This window comes from Aquila chrysaetos, chromosome 10 (assembly GCF_900496995.4).
Source record: "Aquila chrysaetos chrysaetos chromosome 10, bAquChr1.4, whole genome shotgun sequence".
In the NCBI taxonomy this organism is placed as follows: domain Eukaryota; kingdom Metazoa; phylum Chordata; class Aves; order Accipitriformes; family Accipitridae; genus Aquila; species Aquila chrysaetos.
The window spans coordinates 37,122,102-37,141,733 of NC_044013.1; the positions used below are offsets into that span (position 1 = coordinate 37,122,102).

At 48.8% G+C, this 19,632-nt stretch overlaps 1 protein-coding gene across 1 annotated transcript in view; it reads left to right on the forward strand.

Moving 5' to 3' along the window:
• The window catches only part of LRRC75A (leucine rich repeat containing 75A), a 95,888-nt gene that overhangs the window by 27,644 nt on the left and 48,612 nt on the right, over positions 1–19,632 (forward strand). Inside the window, exon 2 of the mRNA XM_030027560.2 lies at positions 5,925–6,053. Coding sequence (XP_029883420.1) covers positions 5,925–6,053 — 129 coding nt within the window. The remainder of the gene's footprint in view (positions 1–5,924; positions 6,054–19,632) is intronic.

Genomic DNA, 19,632 nt, shown 5'->3' on the forward strand with positions numbered 1-19,632 from the left:
GTTAGCTGTTGTCGTGCTGCAATTTTTGACAGTCAGCAGAAGGGGAATAACAAGTTGTTTTACCTGGCACAAAGGAAAGATAAGCTGAGGGTACAGCTCCCAAATGCCTTGCATTTATTTTTCCTTTTTCACTGGGAAAACAGCATTGCTTGGGTAGTGTTGGCCTGGGGAAGTCAACGGTGGGCTCTTAGTTGGGGCTGGGTTTTGGGTGGAAGGGCTGGGTTTTGGGTGGAAGGGCTGGGTTTTGGGTGGAAGGGCTGGGGTTTGGGTGGAAGGGCTGTTTCTGTGGGTGTTGCTTGCAAAAGGGACGCAGGTTGAAGAGACCATCTAGCACAGCATCAGCTCTGTGAGGCAGCAGGACTGACCATGCCTGGGCTCTCACCTGGCTCAGTGTTTTTGCAAAATAATTGGGTTCTCCTATGCCTTTCATGGCTGTGGCTGGGAAGTTTCCATTGCTGGCTGCCGTGGAGGGAGGCATTGCATTTTTCTGCTGGACTTCTTTGATTTAAATTTCTAATTCCTTCACAGGTTTTTTTGTTTGGTTTTTTTTGTGCGAAGCTTTCTTTCCGGTGGGTGAGCCATCCCCAAGGACTGACAAGCGGTTTGGCTTTCTCTTGGCCTCCTAAAGCTGGAAAAAAATCAGATAAATTGCAGGAAGGTCATGGGTGATGGCAGGGAGGATGCACAGCAAAATGAATTGAGCAAGATTCTTGCTTTTCTGTTCAGCCCCAAAGTGATCTCCTCTGCCTACTCCTTAGACTTGCCTGGCAAAGCAAGACTTTAGCTGATGTGCTCAGTAAAGGGCACGGTTTGGTAAGATGAACGCAGGGGCAGCAGCACAAGTTGCAGGGAGCTGCCTAACGTCAGGCTCAGCAGCTTCTTCCCCGGTGCTTTGTGATCCGCTCGCAGCCTTTGGGTTGCTTTCAGTCAATTCTGTGTTCCTGACTTTCTCTGCTTGTTTTGTGTCGCGAATCCCAAATCCTGCTCAAGTTGGGCATTAGCACCGGCTGCCTCGTGGGGGTAGATGTGCTGTTGAATGTGCTGCTCTGAAATGTCCTCCCGGCCTCCTCCTGCCAGTGCCCATGGGGATGTCAGAGCTCGAGGTGGCTCGGGGATGCAGAGATGTTCCCCTTTTCCTGCTGCACATGCGCAAACCTTCCCAAACCATCTCAGCAGGGTTCTGGATGCACACTAGAAAAACACCCCTTCAGCCTACACCAAGAAAGCCATGGTCCTGCCTGGCTCATAAATACCATAATTTTAAACCCTTATACCCTACCTATTGAAAGTTGCACTTGCTACCCAGGTAAAGATCCCCTGGGAAAAGGGAACGTGCTGAAAAAAACCCCAAGTGACTCGAGCCAGATGCTGGGCGTTTTCTCCAAAGCTAGCGATTTGTGATTTGCTGCTGACAGCATGAACTGGTGTTAAGTTATTAAATTGCAGATGAGCTCATCACTTGGCCTCCAACAAGTTTCAGCCTTGAGTGGCTTTAAAATATTACATGTGGTGGAAAAGAGACAATGCTGGTGTGGCAGAGAGATTTAGGGAGCAGCTGAGAAAGACATCTGTGCATAAAAAATGTGTACCAGGAGGGAGGAGGGAATACTTCATGTGAAAAATGTAAGCTCTCCCAGGAGAGAGGAGGAGAAATTCTCTGATTTATTGGTTCTACATTTTAATTTTAGCTTAAGACAAAATTGTCAGAGTTTTGAGATTCTTAAAGAGAAGTGGCAAGATGCTAAGCCTGGTTTGATCCTCAAAGATCCCAGTGTATCAAGAGCTGCGCGTGTGGGATTACCTCCACCGTGCCCCCAAACCGGCTCCTTCGGTAGTGCGTGGTGTTTGCCAGCAACGCCATATGACCGTGGGCCAAATCCAGCCCTTACTTGATGTTTGCTTAATCCTAATGTTGAGCTTTACCAGACAGGGAATGTAACATCCACACTGCTGTTAGGAGAGGTGTTTCCCTGAAAGAGCGAGAGTTTCCTTTGGTGAACTCCCTGCCCTACATTATCTGTGCAATTTCTTTTTCTCCCTTTTTTTCCTCTTGCAAAGGAGCCCGAGCTCCTGAACCCACCCGGTTCTGCGCCATCACCCGTGGATCCATGCGCTGCAGAAATACATGAGGAGGAAGATGGTCTTGAACAAAGGAATTAGTTTTTCCAGCCTAATTAAACCCAACCATGCCGGAGCAGCCTTGGTGGGCTGGCCTGGCCATCACAGTGCTGCTCCTGGAGAGCACAGCGCATGCCCTCATCTTAGCTCTAGATCTCGACGCTGAGATTAATTCTTTTTTTTTAAGGGCCAACTTGGCAGAAGCTGTGGGATAGTTCATAAATCAGTTCAGCCTCTGTATTTTTCAAACTAGGGGTGTTTGCAATCAGTGGGCGCGTTGGCCAGTCGGGTTTTGTGGCCAGTTGGGTTTGTTGTTTTGGGGCTTTTTAGGTGCTCTTGGCAAGGGAGAATAGCCCTACATGTGTGGGTATTTTTAACTGCCTTGGCTCTTTTTTACCAAACGGTGTCTTTGCAGTCAAAGCCGGTGTTAACGCACTCAGTGCTGCGGTGGTGCCCCTAAAAATAACAAGGAAACCAGTACCTGAAGACTTGACACCTCATTTGTGGCGTGAGCTGTAATTGCATGCAATGCGAGATCCCTCTGGCTGCTACAGCCAGTGTCTGAAGGCAGAATAGATTTTATTTTATTTTATTTATTTTTTTTTTAAGTACAGATGATCATTTTCAGCCTGTCTGAAGTCACAGAGCATCAGCACCTACAACCAATGTGCCTTCCCATGTGGTTCATTGGGGCCGGAGCATCTCTGAGCTCAGGACAGGCTCCAATTTATTGCAAGAGTGTTATTGGCTTGGGTTTGCTGTATTAAAACACTGGGGGCAGGAGAAAGGGAACTTTGTCATGTAAATTATTTACAAATTGCGTGTGTGGCTGTCAATAATGAGCTGCAAACTGCAGACCCTGGAGCTCGGGGGCATTGGCCAGAGGAAGGCTGTCTTGGGGTGATTTTAACACACAGCTAAACCGATCATTGTCAGGACTTGGGGACAGTCCCCGCCCTCAGCCACGCATTTCTGTCCCCATCTGTGTCCTGGGTCTGACAGGGATCATGGATTTCTGATAGTTGAAGCTCCTGAATTGTATTTCTATTTTTCTGCCTGGTCCTTATCCATGTGTACGTGTACAAAGGGAGATTACTCAGATCTGTGGTTATCTTCTTTTTCCTTTCTCTCTCTCTTTTTTTTTTTTTTTTTTTTTTTTTTTTTTAGTTTTTAGACCATATAAAGCTACTTTCTTACTCCATGTTGATTTTTTGATTTCCTGCAACAGCAGCTATATCCAACCTTACTGCACTTCTACTTGTTTGGGCAAAAGCTGCATTTATACTGCGAGGGCTGTGAGCTGCGGTGCTTTGGCTGTAGCACATATTTGAGATGGACTCCTTCCTCACATCTGCAGGGCTTAACATCTCACTGAGCTGCTCTGCTCAGCTCTGTAAGGGAGATAATGCCTCTGCGTGATGCCTTCTTTTAAATGCATCCTTTCAAAATGTAAGTACTTGTGGTCGTGAGTGATAAGTGCAATTTGTGTTTGTGAGATGCTCTAATGTCCTCACATGGCAAGTTCTGCAGAAGTGCAAAATGTTCAATAAATAACAAGTTATTAGTCGAAACTATAAATAAAAAGCGAGTCAGGAAGGCTGCTTTTTGCAGGGTGATTGTGAATAAGATTGTCCCAGCCCTGTGCTGTGTGTCTGACATTTTTCAATTTTTTTTTATTGAGTTACTTAGACTGAGACTCCCACATGGCCAAATGGCACCTTCCTATTACTGGCACCTTTTAAGTAACTTTTATGTTTTGGTTTCCCCAGCTCCACATGACAGCACCCCCCGCCCTCAGGGTCCCCTCCTGTATTTCATCCCTGTAGCCGGTTGGCTTTCCCTAAGAAGACAAGCAGAGCACCAAATGCTTTCCCCTTTATGCATGTTTCTTGCATTGCTCATTCCTTCTTCACCTGAAACTTCCATCTCATTTTTGCAGCTCAGCTCTTTTCAGCCTCAAATTCTTTGTAGAGCTGAACCAGTTTGGTTTGATGGCACCATAATTAATCCCTGGGAGCGCTGCCATTTCTGGGCAGCAGGCCTTTTCACCCCCAGACACACATGTGTTTTCAAACATCATGAAACTCCTCAAGCCAGATGCCACCAGCTATGTGGGAGGAGGACTTGGCATTTGATGCAGTTGTGGACAAGTCTTTGTCTGCAGCGTGGCTGTTCTTGGGGGTCAGAAGTAATTTTTCCTCACGGCTAGTGGAGATACAGATATGAGCTTTTCGTCATTGCCTGATTTTTCGTGGATAGTTGAAATGATTCCTCATTTGTGCTGTGTTTTGGTTCAAGAAGCAGGAGTAGACACTCAGAGCTGGACCAGTTCCACCAGCTTACAAACCCAGCTCCCATTGCCAGTTGAGGGCTTGAAGGACCAGAGGTTGTGGCTTCCTACACAAGTGTTTGCACTGGAACAATGCTGGTGGTCAGTTCTTCCTTGCCAAGTTACATCTCCAGTATTCAGTGGTGGCCATCAAACAACTGCTTCCACGTTGTTTTGGTAGCATAAGGGCTCTCTCTTGCCAAGATGCATGGCAGAGTGGCAGGCAGGTCTCGGTGTGGGTCTGTCCCTGCCCACCGAGTCTTGTAGAGGTCATCTGGAAAGTAAATGCCTTGGGGTAGGTGTGGTGGGGTCTCTGCTGTGGGAAGGTGGATGCGTTACCCAAAGGAGAGATTAATTTCCTGAAATGCAGACCCATGGGTCTTCATTTTGCTAAATCCCATCCATACCAAATAGAGGAGGCTGCTTCTGGGCTTCACTCTTTAAAAGTGAAAGCAAGCCTTTGAAGAGAAACACACATTTTATTCCTTTCAAAACTAAAAGGCAAAAGGGAAATGGCTTGCTTAAGCTCACCCAGTAAGGCAGGCCTGGAAGATGAGCCAGGTCTCCTGGAGCTCCGGTGTTGGACGGGACCTGTGAGGCACATCTCCTCGATGGACTGGCTCTGGCCATCCTATGGGGTGGCAGTGGACCTCGCTGCAATGTGCGTTCGTCTGAGAGGAGTGCTGTCCTATCCCCTGATCGGCTGCTGCTGAGGAACAAAACATAGTGGAGATAAAGTATTTGAAGTAAAAGGAGTACACTATATATAACCCTTCCCCTCCTCGCCCCTGTGCACTGACATATTTCATACAATGATGAGTTCTCTGCCAAAATTCCTCAGATTATTATGTCTAAGGATTGTAAATCATAGAAAATAGTCTTGGAGGGGACCTCAGGAGGTCTGATCCATCCCTAGGGCAGGATCAGCTTGATCTGAACTGTTCTTGACACATCGTTGTCCAGTCTCCAGTGACAGACCCTCCACCCCTTCCCCAGGCAATCTAGTCCAGCACTTCACTCTTCCCAAAACCCCCCAATTTATCCTCCTGTTTCCTTTGCTGCAATTTTAGGTTCATTCTTTCCTCCCTATGCACAGCAGACCCGGAGCACATCTATGCTATATTTATTCTCCAGTTCCAGTTTCATGCTGATCAAGCTGTCATGTTCTCTGGAGTCATCTTTGATTTTACGTTGTTGCAAGCATACTGTTTGCTCGGTGGATTTATGGCTTTTGAGTGGCATGAGGGTGTTTATCCTGCAGCCCTGACGCCTCTTTGCAAAGCAGATAAAGCATAGGAGTGCAGCTTGCACCAGGGTGACATGCTTATGTCTCCCCTGCTTGCGTTGGGTGCTGGTGGGGATCATTTTCTTCTTGGCTTCTTCATGGGGAGCACCAATGTGGGCTAATTTTAAGATCCGTGCTAGCACTGGCTTTTGTAGCACATCTAATATTGCTCCTTTACACTGTTTTCTGCAGGACTTGGGAATGGAGTCGACCTCTCTGGATGACGTCCTCTATCGATATGCCAGCTTTCGAAACCTGGTGGATCCAATCACTCATGACTTGATCATCAGCCTTGCTAGATACATCCACTGCCCCAAACCGGTAAGTACCATGGTCTCATCACACCTCCAAAACTGTGCTGGCTAGGAAACCGCTCTGCTGGGAGTGTAGAGCTTCTCCCTGAGTGCCAGGGAAAAAGCCTCCCGGTTACTGCTGTGCTTGTATGTCTTTGGACAAAGAGGACCTGCTCAGAGATCGTGGTTTGATTCCACAGTATCGGGCTTTCCAGCTGACCAAGGCTGCCATTCACCTAACGTTAGTACTTTGAGTGTTAGCACTTTGTTTTGCAAATTATTTCTGCTTTCTGCCACTTTGTGTTTCTGTGTTAAAGACCTTACCCCATCAGGAACACTTTTGGCCTCGCAAGGATAACAGACCGTTCCTCGCCCTTGTGCGATATTTATCCTGACCCCAGATGACGAGAGAGTCCTTGGCTGTGCCTTCAAGGCTAGGTTTCCAAAAAATCTCAGCCTCCATGGGCTGCAGTTTGGGCTCTGACATGAGCAGGTTTCTCTGTGAATGTAGCCCCAGGCAGATGTGGGCTTTTAAAACTCTTGGCCCCATTTGCTCACTGGTGGCTATAGCAGCATAAGGGCTTTTGAAAATCCCGGGCTGGCTCCCTCCCTTCCATGGTAAATGTGACTTTGCTTGGTGGCCACTGGTTGTTTGGATAATTAAGGTTTCTTTCCCTAGGCTTTCTTTTAAATAAGCAATACTGTCGGTATCTGATTCGCAGAGCAGCGTAGGCTTAGAAAGGTGTGAAATGTCTGAGCTCTCAAAACACGCTGGATAAGGAGGAAGAGGGGGAAGAGAGAAGACCGAAAGCTCCCAGACAGTGATCGCAGGAGATGTAGGTGGCATCAGATGTCTGGGGATTTTTGATCTCTTAGTCCTCCTGTGCTACAGTTCCCTACCTGTAATTTTGGGAGGATGGCACAGCTCTGCTAAATTGATGTGATGTGTCCTGGCACTACAGTCATGGTGACATGTCGTGCACCAAAGGTGAATCAGTTGCAAATATCTGAGATATGCACCTTTCAGAGGAAATACCTTTCTTCTGCAAAGCACCGTGCAGGCTGTAGGGCAAGCGGGAGCTGTAGTCAGTGATGCTCCCTCAACTCCTCTTGAAACTCCCAGGAATGGGCTTCCTCCTAAAGAATTTCTGTCCGTGTTTCATCTTGTCTGGTACAGGTCAGAGTGTGGTGGGGGAGCTCAAGGCTCATCTATCATGGTTGTGTTTTCTTCTCCCCCTGCACGTTGCTTGTCAGGAATTAAAGTTACATTTAAAACAAATGGTGTGAATAGTAGGAAGACGTTGAGTGATGTTTTCCAGTAAGCCCAAGGGAGGGTTTGCATGTCTTCATTGTAACAGCTTCCCTGGGAGTGTGGGAGCTGCGTGGCTTCCCTGAACTTGCTGTCTGGAACCAATAAGCTACCAAAAAGTTCACTTTAAGCAAGAAGGGAGCCCTTCCACCCCCATAACCTGCATTTGGCTTTGGTCATGCTTGCAGATGTGTTGGAGCTCTGTTTGAGGGCCACCAGGAACCACCTCCCAACACACTCCTTCCTTGTCCTCCAAACCCTTCCCATGCCCTTTTGTCCTTGGCAAAGAGCTTCCTAGAGCAGCGCCATGGCGTCAGTCATCCAGGTTCATTGCAGCATGTAAGACTTCGTACGCTGACGTAACCTGGAGCGGGGAGGAGAGGTGCAAATGCCCCAAGCGCGGGGTGCATACCTGACGTTTGTGGGTCCATCCCCGTGATGCAGGGGGGTGCAGTCCTTTCTGCAGCCCTCCTGGAGGGCAGCACCACCAATGTCCCAGCAACATCTCAGGGAGGGGACATTTGAGCAAGACCCAGCCACTGTTGGGGATCACACGGTGAACCCCAGATATTTTTTAGATGTTCCTGGAGGGGTTGTGTGTATCTCCCAGCAGGTCCCAGCGAGCTCATCAGGCCTCTGAATTTCTGCCAAGAGTACACTTGTTGCACTCTGTATCCTTGGATTTTGTTGGAGGGAGGGTTGGTTGTTTGTTTTTCCCTCCTGGAGACAACAAACTCAGAGCTGGCTCATCTGTTCTCGTCTCTGCTGCTGAACTGCAAGGCGTTTACCCATCTCATGCCTCCTTTTATTTGCATGTGGCATTTTTAAGCTCTTCTTGGGAAGGGACCGTCCATAGGTGTGATGTACCGGGTGCGATGGGCCAGGGGTCCCAGCTGGGACCTGGAGGCATCACTCTCCTGTACTTAGTGCTAATAATGGGTCTTTAATTTCCTGTAAGAGTGTATGAAGGGACAGAGTCATTCACTGCTGTTTCGTGTGGATGTTTACTTAATAATAGCCTCCGCTGCTATTTAAAAATGAGGGAAATTGCTTTTTTTAAAATACTTAAACAATTCTTTAATTTTGCTGGGGAAAAGCTGTGGTGATGCTCGGGGTGTGTCTGCCTGGGCTACGGTGTGTGAAACTGGCTCTGGAAGTGCTTCATAAAACTCTCTACACTCATTAAACTGTGTTGGGAAGGGCGGAGCGAGTGCAGCAGCGTGCAGACATGGCTTGGGGACATCAAGGACCCAATTCTCCATCCCTAGACTGAGGAAGGATGTCCCATGTCCTACAGTGTGAGCTCAAGATACAGACACATCCCTGTGCTGCGTAGCTAAACCTCTACAAGGACACCAATATATCCCTTTCCCTTTTCTTATGGAGAATAAGATCCTTTCCTCTCTCCTCCCCCATGGGGCAATGAGATGGGAAACTGGAGAAACCTATTTTGACGGGCGTGTTTCCAGGCAGAGAGGCCCTGTTCCCCCGCTGAGGTTACCCTTTTCCAAAGCGTCGTGACTAAGCTGGTTTCTCCTCCACGTTTTGCCCTGGGAGACTAATGGTGAGCTGCAGCCAAGTGTGCGCTCTGCAGTCCTCATAAAAATAACCCGAGGCCGCTCATGCAACGGCGAACTGCTCCGCTGCCGAATACCTGCTTTCGCATGTCTCCCTGCACGTTTCTTTTGGCACTAAATGCCGTGAAGAAGTTAGTGCCAGCGTAAGCATAGAGGTGCAAACTCCTAATACTGAATCACGGGCTTCTAGCAAACCGTGGTGGTAAAACATGCAATAGCAAACACAAATCCAGCCCATGCAGCACTGAGGTTCTTCTTCTGCATGAGATGCTGCTCGTTGGACGCACTTGGTCGTCTCCCCCTCCTTTGCACAGCTCGGGGTTTTGCACCACGCAGTTGCTTTGGTCCCGGAGCAAGGGATGGCTTCTCCGGGCCAGCGGTCCCTTACAAGGCTGCTGTGGGAAACGCTGGCAGGTGGCAAGTGTTCGCGTGAGAGCGGCGACAGCTGTATTAATACGGCAAAGAAAATATCACCGTATCCTGCCGGCCAGCGAGGCGCTCCGTCAGGGATCCACAGGGACTCGCAGACAGTTGCTAAGCCCTGGAGCATCCCTGGGAGATCGATGGGTGTTGCCTTGGAGAGGAAAGCAGGGATTGTGCAGGTGACAGACAGCAAGTCCAGCAACAGCAGGACCGTGCTGCAGCTCCTGGTCCATGACTTAGCCTTGCTTGGGCTTTGGGTGCTACCGGCTGTGCTTTAAACCCTCTTTGTTCTGGCAGCTCAGGATGCTGGGCAAAAAGTAATTTCATCCCAGTGTTTGGTGGTGTTTTTCTGAGACACTGATTTCCTTTATGTCCCCAAAAACCTGCATGCCTTAGTCACCTGGGTTATTTTCCAGCATCCAGTCCTCTTTCTCCCCAGACCTCTTTCCCTCCCTGCAGTTTCTTTGACAGAGACTTGGCAGCGGCGTACAAGAGCAGGAGAAAGCTCAGGGCCAGGAGTGTTGAAGAAGTTTTGGCTTTTGCTCTGCCTGCTGAAGGTACGCCGTTGCATCCCGTGGCACGAATATACACGAATACGTAGGTTGAGGCAGCTGTGAACTTGCCCACATCCGTACGGAGGTGGCACGGATGGTGCTGAAGAATGGGACTGACCTGGACCCTGGTCCCTGTTAACCTGCTCTATTAAATATGTGTCTGCTCAGGGTTATGGGGTCTTGCTTTCCTCCTCCCTCCTGGAGAGAGCACTTCCCTGGCTTTCTGTACGTTGCTTTTTTCACTCAGCCTCTATTTATACCACCCTTAGCTTAAAGGTGACCCCTTGGTCTCTCCTCTGAGCTAAAATAAAAGTTGAATTGTTTTTCCAAGTTCTGGGTAAACACGTCCTGGTCTGTATGGCCAGAAAAAAAGTTGGCCTGGGCTCTCCAACGTGGCTGCGGCTCAGCACAGTTCAGTGGATGCTTATTCCAGCAAGTAAATTCAAACCAGCAGCAAGGCAAAAAATTTAACTTGTGCTGGAGGAGCCTGGAGTGCTTTGAATGAGCCCGAGTGCGGAAATTGTTTGGGTGAGCTTTCGTATGGACGTCAGGGTATGTCATGCAAAGGCTGGATCACGTCTCTCCAGACCCCGCTGAGATCCCAGCCTTCCCCGAGGCGCTTGTGTTCGGGTGACTTTTGCTAAAGCAGCCAAGTGAAAACTCTTTTCCAGATCACTTGGAAGTCAGGGTTTGGATTTGGTCCCATCCTTACTTACAAACATATAACGCAGTTCAACCGAACCCGGGTGTCTTGAGTACCCCGTCCTTGAGGGGCCGGGACGCGCCTGCAGCACAACCGCGCGGCGTCTCCAGAAACGCCGATGGAGCCATGCGAGAGCAACCGCCCAGCTCTGGCTGTGGCTTGCCGGGTTGCTATCTGGCGGGGAAGCTTTCAGATCGAATAAATGCTGCCATTGCACGTGAACGTTGTGTTGAGTGGTGGCCGTAGATGTTGCACTTGGTATTTATCGCTTTGTGCAGCTATTGTAAACCTTTACTCTTCAGGAAACTCTCATATTGTGCAGCAAGTTTTCCAACGTCACTTCAAGGGGGTGTTTGCCTAGGATCAAAGACATTTGAACAAGTGTTTTCTTCCCCATGGCAATGACCTTGGGACAGTCTTTTATCCTTGTGCCTCTCTCCAACCCCAGCCCTGTGGAAAGGTGCCAGGCGGGCTCCTCACAAAACAGCTCAGCTATAGGCACAGCCTGAAGCCATCCCTTTCCAAAACACGGTGCCAGGGTAAGGAGGCAGCTGGTGCTGCTGGTGCTCTCGGTCCCCATGATGTCTGTCCGTCTGTCCAGGGTTGCCCCGTGAACGGGGAAAGGGGACAAAGCACTTCAGCAAAGCCGCGTGGCGTGGGACGGAGCTGCCCCGATGCCCCGTATCTTTCCCCCAGCCGCTCAGGTTTCCAGTGGGAGTTGTTCCAGGCAAAGGAGCTGAAAACACAAGCGCATAAGGAGCAAAGGGCCCCCGTAAAAAATTCACAGCTCTTTTTGCCAGCAGGAATATCTGGCCATAAACTATTGGAAAATTAAACCGGTTTCTTTTTCCACAGACCAAAGCCACATGTATGGATGACTGATGACCGTGATAGGGAGTGAGTCAGGCTTTCCTCTGGTTTGAGGACTTGTTGAACATGGGATAAGCACTGAGCGGAGCCGGGGGAGAGGAGAAAGTGAAGCCTTGAGCAAAGGCTGCTTTTTTCCCTTGTGACCTTGGGGTGTTTGATTGCACCAGCTCTTACTGTCCTGGGGATGTACCGTGGAAGCTCCTCCAACCCCTGATGGCTGCCTAGAGTAAATCCAAAGTGAGATTTTGGCTTTGCTGATCCCCATCCCGCTGCTTTCTGTGGAGGAAGGCTTTTCTGCCAGTCAGTGGCCGGGTAGAAGCTGTGTACAACAGATAACGTGGTCCTCAGTTTCCCCACCAAAATTCGTAGTGTTTCAAGCTATACGGTGACAGCAATGTGCTAGGGAGGGCATTTAAAAACTCTTCTAAGCAATTGGGTGTAGTTGGAGAGGTAACATGCTGGGACTGGAAACAAAATGGATTTTGCCTGTGTAGCTCTGGATAGAGTGAAAATCTATTTTCTTGTTCGCTCCTGTGTCATTTGAGAAATATATGCTTAGCCGCATCCCTGGCTCGGATGTCTTTTCCTGCGTGAGCTCTAAATTGATCAGGTTTGCAGTATGGGTTTGATTACGTGAATTGTCACCCATGAAAACAAGAAAGTATGGAAGGAAAAAGTGGTTATTGTGACCTGGATGAAATAATCTATTTCGAACCCTTCTTCAGCCCCGTGGTATAAGGATTGAACTTACAAATGATGTTGGCTTTTTTATGCCCTGCATTTTTAAAATGTATTATTTCTGATGGAGCTGCATTGAAGCTAAAATGAGCATTTTTCCTCGTATTTACTATCCTGTGTGCTGTAATATGTGGCTAAAACGGTATTAATAAACTCAGTTTATACAGGACGAATATAGTCAGGATACCGTGACCACCAACTCGGTGCCTTTATCCCCAAACCAAGCACATAATCCAGCTCCTCCACCATGCGTGTTATTATTTGATCTTGAATTCAAATTATCATTCCAAGTTTCTGACATCACACTCATTTTTACAGCAGTACGAGCTGAAATTATAGGTATGAAGTGATGACACGTTGAGGGGCACTCAGGCACAGTCTGTTGGGTGAGCTTGTCAGCCTCAACGAGTTTCTTACCTTTTCCTTTTGCTATTAGATGCACAAGGAAAATGCATCTCACACAGCTTCTTGCAAAGCTCTCAGATTCCAGATGCAAAGTGCTATGAGAGCACTAAGTATTATTTGTTCTTTGCTGTAAGAAACATCATAAAAGGAAGCTGATTTATGAATGAAACCCCTCTAAAACCCCAAATAACTGATATAAAAGCAAAGGGGACGATGGGGATTCAACTAAGTCAATTGTATTCTGTGTTAATGGCTCCTTTTTTTTTTTTTTTTTTTGCTGGTCTTGCTCCAAGTGTGAAGATCACTCTTTATGGGTATTTAAGACATCTGCAATACATTGAACTGTCTTGCAGTATGAAACAGGCTGCGAAGCTCAGACCCTACTAACGACAACTCTGGTTCTTTCCTAACTTAATGTGTCATGCCCTCTGCTCGTCTTTTCTTTGCAAAAAGAGAGGTGTTCTCTAAAGCCCCTATGTGTGAGCTAAAGCTGAGCGGAGTGCCTTGGAAACAGGGGAAAATTGCACTTTGCAGTTTTTTTTAATATTAAGGCTAAAAGGGAATAACAGTGAAGTCTAGATGGGCTATGATGGTACCACTACTGGCAAGTTATTGGTTTCGTATGTGAAATGGGAGTGCAGAGGGAGAGGGGATGAGCCCTGCCTCAGCCTCCTTGTCCAAACCCCGAGTGATGCAAGGAAGCTCCTGCACCGTCCTCGTCCCTCCCTGCCTGATGAATTTGTTCCCCGGCACTCAGCCCGTTTACACGTGGGGATGTCGAGCAATTAATCAGAGCCTGATCCGTGGCACTGTTCTCCTGGCATCTATTTTTCTTTTTAAAAAAATACACCTCACCAGCATCAGCGGGGAAGGGGCAGGATGCAACCCTTTATTTAAGCGCACTTCATGGTGTAGGAACCCAGGGAGAGTGTTCCTGTCCTTTATAAAAAACACGTTAAAATGTCAGGTAGATTAACTATATTTCAAGCAATAACACCTTATAAAAGATGCTGAATCTGTATTCCCCCACAGCACCAGTGTCACGGCTGTAGGATGAACTGGCTTGTGTTTGTGCAAGACACTGTCATTTTTTGTTAGGGGCATGTGTGTGTAGGGTTTGTCTGCCCGTAACCCCTGGGCCGTTTTTGTTTTCCCCTCTCCGAGGCAGTGTGTGATGGGGTAACTCCGCTTTCTGGCTAGCTAGTGGATGCCTGGGCTAATTTATGAAAATTATGGCCTATTTATGAGAATTAGGTATCTCTTTACAGACTTTTATACCAGTTATGTCTCTGAAGAAGAAATTCAGCTGGTGAATGGGAGTTGAGCCTGTTCAGTGCAGAAGAGGCAGGTATGTGGGAGCAGCCTGGGGAAGCCCACCCTGTTATCAGTGCCATAAAAAATTCCCTTGGATTAAAAAGTACTGAGGAGTTTATGGGATTGGGCTAAGGCATGGCAATGTGTGCAACTTTTAGTGCAGTGTGAAGAGACAAAGAAGTCTTTCTCACGTTCCCAGCTACCTAACTGTTACCATGTGAGGGTCAACGAATAGAGAATCTGTGATTCGAAAGCCTCCGAAATGCTGCAGTGCAATTTGGGATGAAAGAGGCTGTATAAACACAAATGGTTATTGGATGAGCTGACTGAGGCTTTTCAAAAAAAAAAAAAAAAAAAAAAAAAAGTCCAGCATGGCCAGGGTGACTTTTATCTTTTTATCTCTTTTGGGTTGCTTAAACCCAAAATCTCAACACCGGCTGACAGAATTGCCCCCTCTCTCAGTTCCCAGAATAATAAGACGACCTTTCCTAACCACTGCGTAACCATCTGCAAACCCTCCAAAATGCCGCAGGGTGGATTTTGTCAGCTTGGAGATGGATTTTTGCAATGCCTCCAAAATGTCAGGTGCCACACGAGCTGGCGAGTGCTGTGCGAAGCGCTGCGTGCACACAGCTTCCCCTTTTCTGCCAAGCAGTCGAGAGCATCTTGGGTGACACCAGTTGTCAGTGATGGGCATCGTCACGCAGGCCTGAGCTGGAGCAGAAGATTAAAAAAAGAACCAGTAGCAGGAAAAGATATTTCACGGTGGCCCCATCTTTTCTCAAAAGGCAGCAGTTGCCAAGCAGCCAAAGTAATCTCCAGAGCTGAATCCAAAGCAGAAGAGAAGGGAGAAGGGGGCAGGTCAGCACTAGTATTTTAACGCCAAAAAGAGAAGGAAAAGGTCTGTGGCTGTATTTTGGAAGGATCTACCAATTCCTAACAGTGGGTCAGTTGTTTCTTCCCCACCTCCTTGTTTCTCTTCCCAATTTCTTCTCTAGAGAAAAAACCCCATAGGAGATGACAGAGACCCCCACTGCCTCTGCCCTTGACTCTCCCATTGATGCTCCGTGGCTGGACAGAGAAGAGGCTCCTCTCACCTTGCTTCTTGGTGGCCTCGCCTTCACGGTGGGCAAGAAAAAGAGCCATAAGAGATGCTCTGCTGTTGGCCATGACGAGCAAGGCTCACTTCTAGTGTCGGTGAAGTCTCTTGGAGAAGGGTCTAATATTTGTCTTGTGGCAGCACCCGGGGCTCAGCAGCTCTGCCTTGACATAAAAGAAAAAATACATTTTTCCATGACGTGCTTGGGGGTTTCAGGTTGTCTTCTGGAAAATATTCTTTCCTCATTTCACACTTGCCCATCTGTGCCATCTCCTGTGGTGAAGCCAGATCTTACCTGCCTCTTCCGTAGACCCTCAAGTCAGTATAAGAGATAGTTGCCAGCTGTGTGCTCTGCTCCTCTGCCTGCAGACTGATACCAGCTTTCCAAGAGGGTTGTCAGAGGCAGCAGTTTTTGGTCTCTGGATGAAAGCGCTCTGAAATTTCAGAAAAGTCAGTCTGTTAATACACAGGAAGGATTTGCTTCTCAGTCCTGTCGATGTGATAGAGCATAATGAGACTGAGAGCACATGAATGTGGAGAGCATCTGAATTGAGTCCCTGGTCTCCTAATGCATCGCTTCCCTCCAAAAAACGTCACCTAAGCAGCACGTCGAAGAGCCACTCGCATGCAATCCACGCCACAAAACCAATTTGGGTCAAGCAGACTTTCTCCATTGCTCCCAGAAAATCACAGGATGGGGAATATAGCTCGGAAAAACTGTGATGAAGAAGGATGAACAACTGAAGAAAGCATTTGCTGAGCTGCTTTCACTAGAGCTGGCAAGCTTGTGGACTATTTTGTGAACAATACAATACACTGCTTAATAATTCAAACAAGTGCTTGCAGTCCTGAGTCCTGCTGGTGGGCATGGCTTTTTACCACTGTCCAGGTTTTACCACTTCTTACACTGTCCAGGCTTGGTGTCACATCGATCTAGCTGCTGGCAGAAGAGTTTGCCTGTGCCTGGATGCTGTTGGTGCCACGTGGATGCAAACAACCCAGCTGAGCTTCCCACGGGGTTAAAGCAGAGTCTGTGGGTGAGGCTGTAGTTGCCCTGATTAACTTTGAATCTTTTCTAAGGAGCCTTCTGGCACAGCTCTGGCAGCCAAGAGTTGTGTGTCATTGCACGGAAATACCGGTGCAAAGGCAGGTTCCCATCCCGAGGTGAGCATCTGGGACTGTCCGCCCTGCCACACACTTCGCCTCCAGCCTCTCCGATAACGCCAAGTAAGTGTCCCCGAGGGAAATGACGGATGAAGAAACAGGTACCTCATTAAACAGTAACAACATATTTTATTGATGTTTTCTGATGGTAATTGACGTTTGAGTTCAGCTCATTTAGCTTTTAATCAGAACATAATTTTACCACAAAGGAAGGAAGCATATTGATTCCCTGCCTCCTGGCAGGAGCATTATTTGTTTACCTTGAGCAGAGTGCGTGGTGGGGACCTCTCCTGTGGTATAGCCGGAGGGGAGAGCTGGGTGACTTGGGCACTTGGATGGATATTTTAATATCTGTTTCCAGTCTAACTCAGAGGTGTGTGAATACTAAGCAAGCAAACGGTCTGTTGGCAATGTGGATTTGCAGAAATGAATGGTTTAATAAGGAGAGATTGAGGGTTTTAATAAGGAGGGGTTTCCTCTCTATTGATAGACCACTGCCGATGGCTGCAGAATTGCCCAGCCACGGATTATGGTCACATCTGACTTGGTTCAGGCAGAAAAACCCCGCTCACCATTTGTCAAGGTGGGTGAAAAGAGCTCTAATAGATATTATGACCCGATCTTAGCTATTCTGGGGCTGCAAGCAACTGGTACACCTATTTTTAAACCCTGACCACCGAAGGCTGTCAGTGCCCAGGACACATTTTGGTTAGCCCTGTTGCATCCCTGCTGCTCTCCAGCAAAGTAAGGGCATTTCCCCAGCATTTGGGGGAAGAGATGGAGATGATGACATGTCTAGAGTCTCTGGAAGGGCAGAGAAGCGAGCCCTGCCGAGGAGTGTGTGGAGCTTAGCTAGCGAGGGCTCAGCGGCATTGCGTGATGTAGGTACGGGGTCCTACGCGATGGTGCAATTGCCTGCCCCAAATCCTGCCTTTGCCCCGTGCCGTTGACTGGAAGTAAAATCCATTGGTTTGCATGTACTCCAAATTTCAACTTCTTTGCTGGGTAGCGTGGTCAGCCTTTGCAGGGGGGTTCAGAGGTGCTGGGTACCCGTGCTGCTTCAGGGTGAGCTGAAAGCCCTTGAGGATAAAACACCGTTATGGCCAAGCAGCTCTCCGTGCCCCTGTATGAAGAAGGGAAAGAGCATTATGAGCATTTCACAGCAGGAGAAAGCGATGCCTGGAGTCGGGAAGGGCTGTGCACAACACTGCATTCAACAGGGCTGAACCAGAACACCTCTGGGTCTCGGGAGCCCTCGCATTTCCAGCGCTGATCCCAGAATTTGAAGAGTTACTCGTGTTTAGCCCATCTGCAGCATCACAGCTGTCCTGACGTATGCTTCAGGCTATTTCTTGGAGCAAGGAGAAGTTCTGCCCTTTGCTACTGATCTCCAAGCTCTCGCCTTTGCAGCCCCCAGCACGGAGTCGCTTCGCCGGGGCGGCTCTGCGGCCCCTCGGGGGTTTGGCTGTGCCAGGTCTCAGAGATGCTTTCACCCAGCCGTACAGAGGAGATATATTGATGAGCAGCGTTGCAGATTTGGGGTGGGTCAGGACCCCGTGGGGTGCTGATGAGGCGAGAGGAGCCTCTCTCTCTGGTTCACCCCACGTGCACGATGTGTCCTTCCCCAGGGAATCGCCAGAGAATTGCTCCTTCTGAAGGGGATGCAGCTGCACTCTCTCTGGTGGGCAGAAAAGTAATAAAGAAATGCAAAAAGCGGAGGTCTTGCAGGTAGGGAAGTGGCCAGCGGGATTTTCAGCGATTGCTCTTCATAGATGGCCGGGACTGTAATTTCTGGCCAAAGTCCAGCAAGCGATTATCTCACAGTTTGGGGTATTTGGGGATTTGGGTAAGAGCTTTATCCCACCCTTTCCATCTTCAAAGAGTTTTGCAATCATTAGGTAATTTGCTAATCCTCCTGATTTCTCTGTCACTTTCCCTTTTCTCCTTTCCATCCAGCTTTCCAGGAAATCCCCAGAACAGCTCTTGCGTCTGCGTTCGTGGTTTCGCATCTGCTTGGAGCACTTGATGAAGTGACCCCACTCCCTCAAGCCTCGCTGCATCCCGGAGCTGTTGCTGGGAGAGCTTGGCTGGAGGGCAGGCACTGCTATTAGCTGCTGCTTCGTTACTGTGATCCTATCTTTTTTTTTCTTTATTAAAAAAAAAAAAGAGAATTCCCAGTTCTCTTGTGCCTATGAGGGCCCCATAGCGGTTAATGAGTTGAAGGCGAGCGTTGCTCTGAGGGTTGTGCCCTTGCACTGGGATTCACATTTCTGTGCCCGCCCGCAGCGGGGAGCAACGGGGACTGATGCGAGGGGGATCGCTGCCGCCTCTTCCCAGGCTCTTGTGCACATCACGAGACTCCCAGGGGTTGTGGCGAGGGGCTGAGAACCCCCATGGAATGACATAAATATTTGCAGTGGTATCCCGGGGACACTCCTGCTCTCCTCCAACAGCAATAACAGACTGGACTGGGGTTTGCTTCCCGTGGGATCTGGTGCGGTGCAGCTGAGACACAGGCTCCGTAGGAGACGGCTTGGGCTGGGAAAATCTCTACGTGCTGTCCTACATCTGGGACATAAATAACCGAATAATCTACTTCTGGTTTAACCCCGGGGTGAGAGGGGTACAAAGAACGGCAAGCGGTTCCCGCATTTAGCGGCAAAGGCAGGTGCTGGGCTCCGACCTGCGGTTCCCAACCATTGAGAAATGCTGGCTTCTGCAGAAAGAGTGGCTAGGGCAGGGTCTGGCTGAAAAGCCACGTTTGCTCAAGGCGGGATGGTGGGAGGTATCACGGACACCGTGCAAAGCTCTGTGCACCCATCACTCTGCAGCACGCGTCTCCATCCTGTGTGCATTGCCCCTGAGCAGGGTCTGAGAGCCTAAAAAGCAAATCGAGGAGCCCCGCTGGAGATGCCGTGCTTGCTGCAGCCTGAGGCCACGCGGGTAAGTAGAGACATCAGGTCTGTAGGTGAGGGATGATGCTGTTTGCCGAAACGTGGGGGGAGCTTTGCCTGCAAACCGCTGTTGGCCAGTGGCAGCGAGTGATGGGGAGCGGCTGAACCCCACTGGAGACGAGCTGCCCAGGGGCTCTGCGTCCCCCAAGGCTCTGAAATCAATCCTCCCTGTCTGTGTGCGTAGGAGGAAGGCGAGTGCCATCGTCCACTGAATACATTGACTTCAGCAGACGTTGGAGGCTGACACCTCCGACCCCTCTTCCCATTTGCAGTCCAGTCAGTGCAGCACCTTGGGTGTTTTTCTGTCTTTGCTGTTTTACACCAGCTAGAATGATTAACTCACGAGTCGGTTGTTTGCTGACATATTTCCAGGGTAATGAATGGCTCTTCTGGATTTTTAGCTGCTTGCTTTGTTTTATGATAACTCCTTGTGTCTATCAGAAGGCTACAGATGCATTTGTCATTAAAAGGATTGTCCAGTGACCCTTCCAGGATTG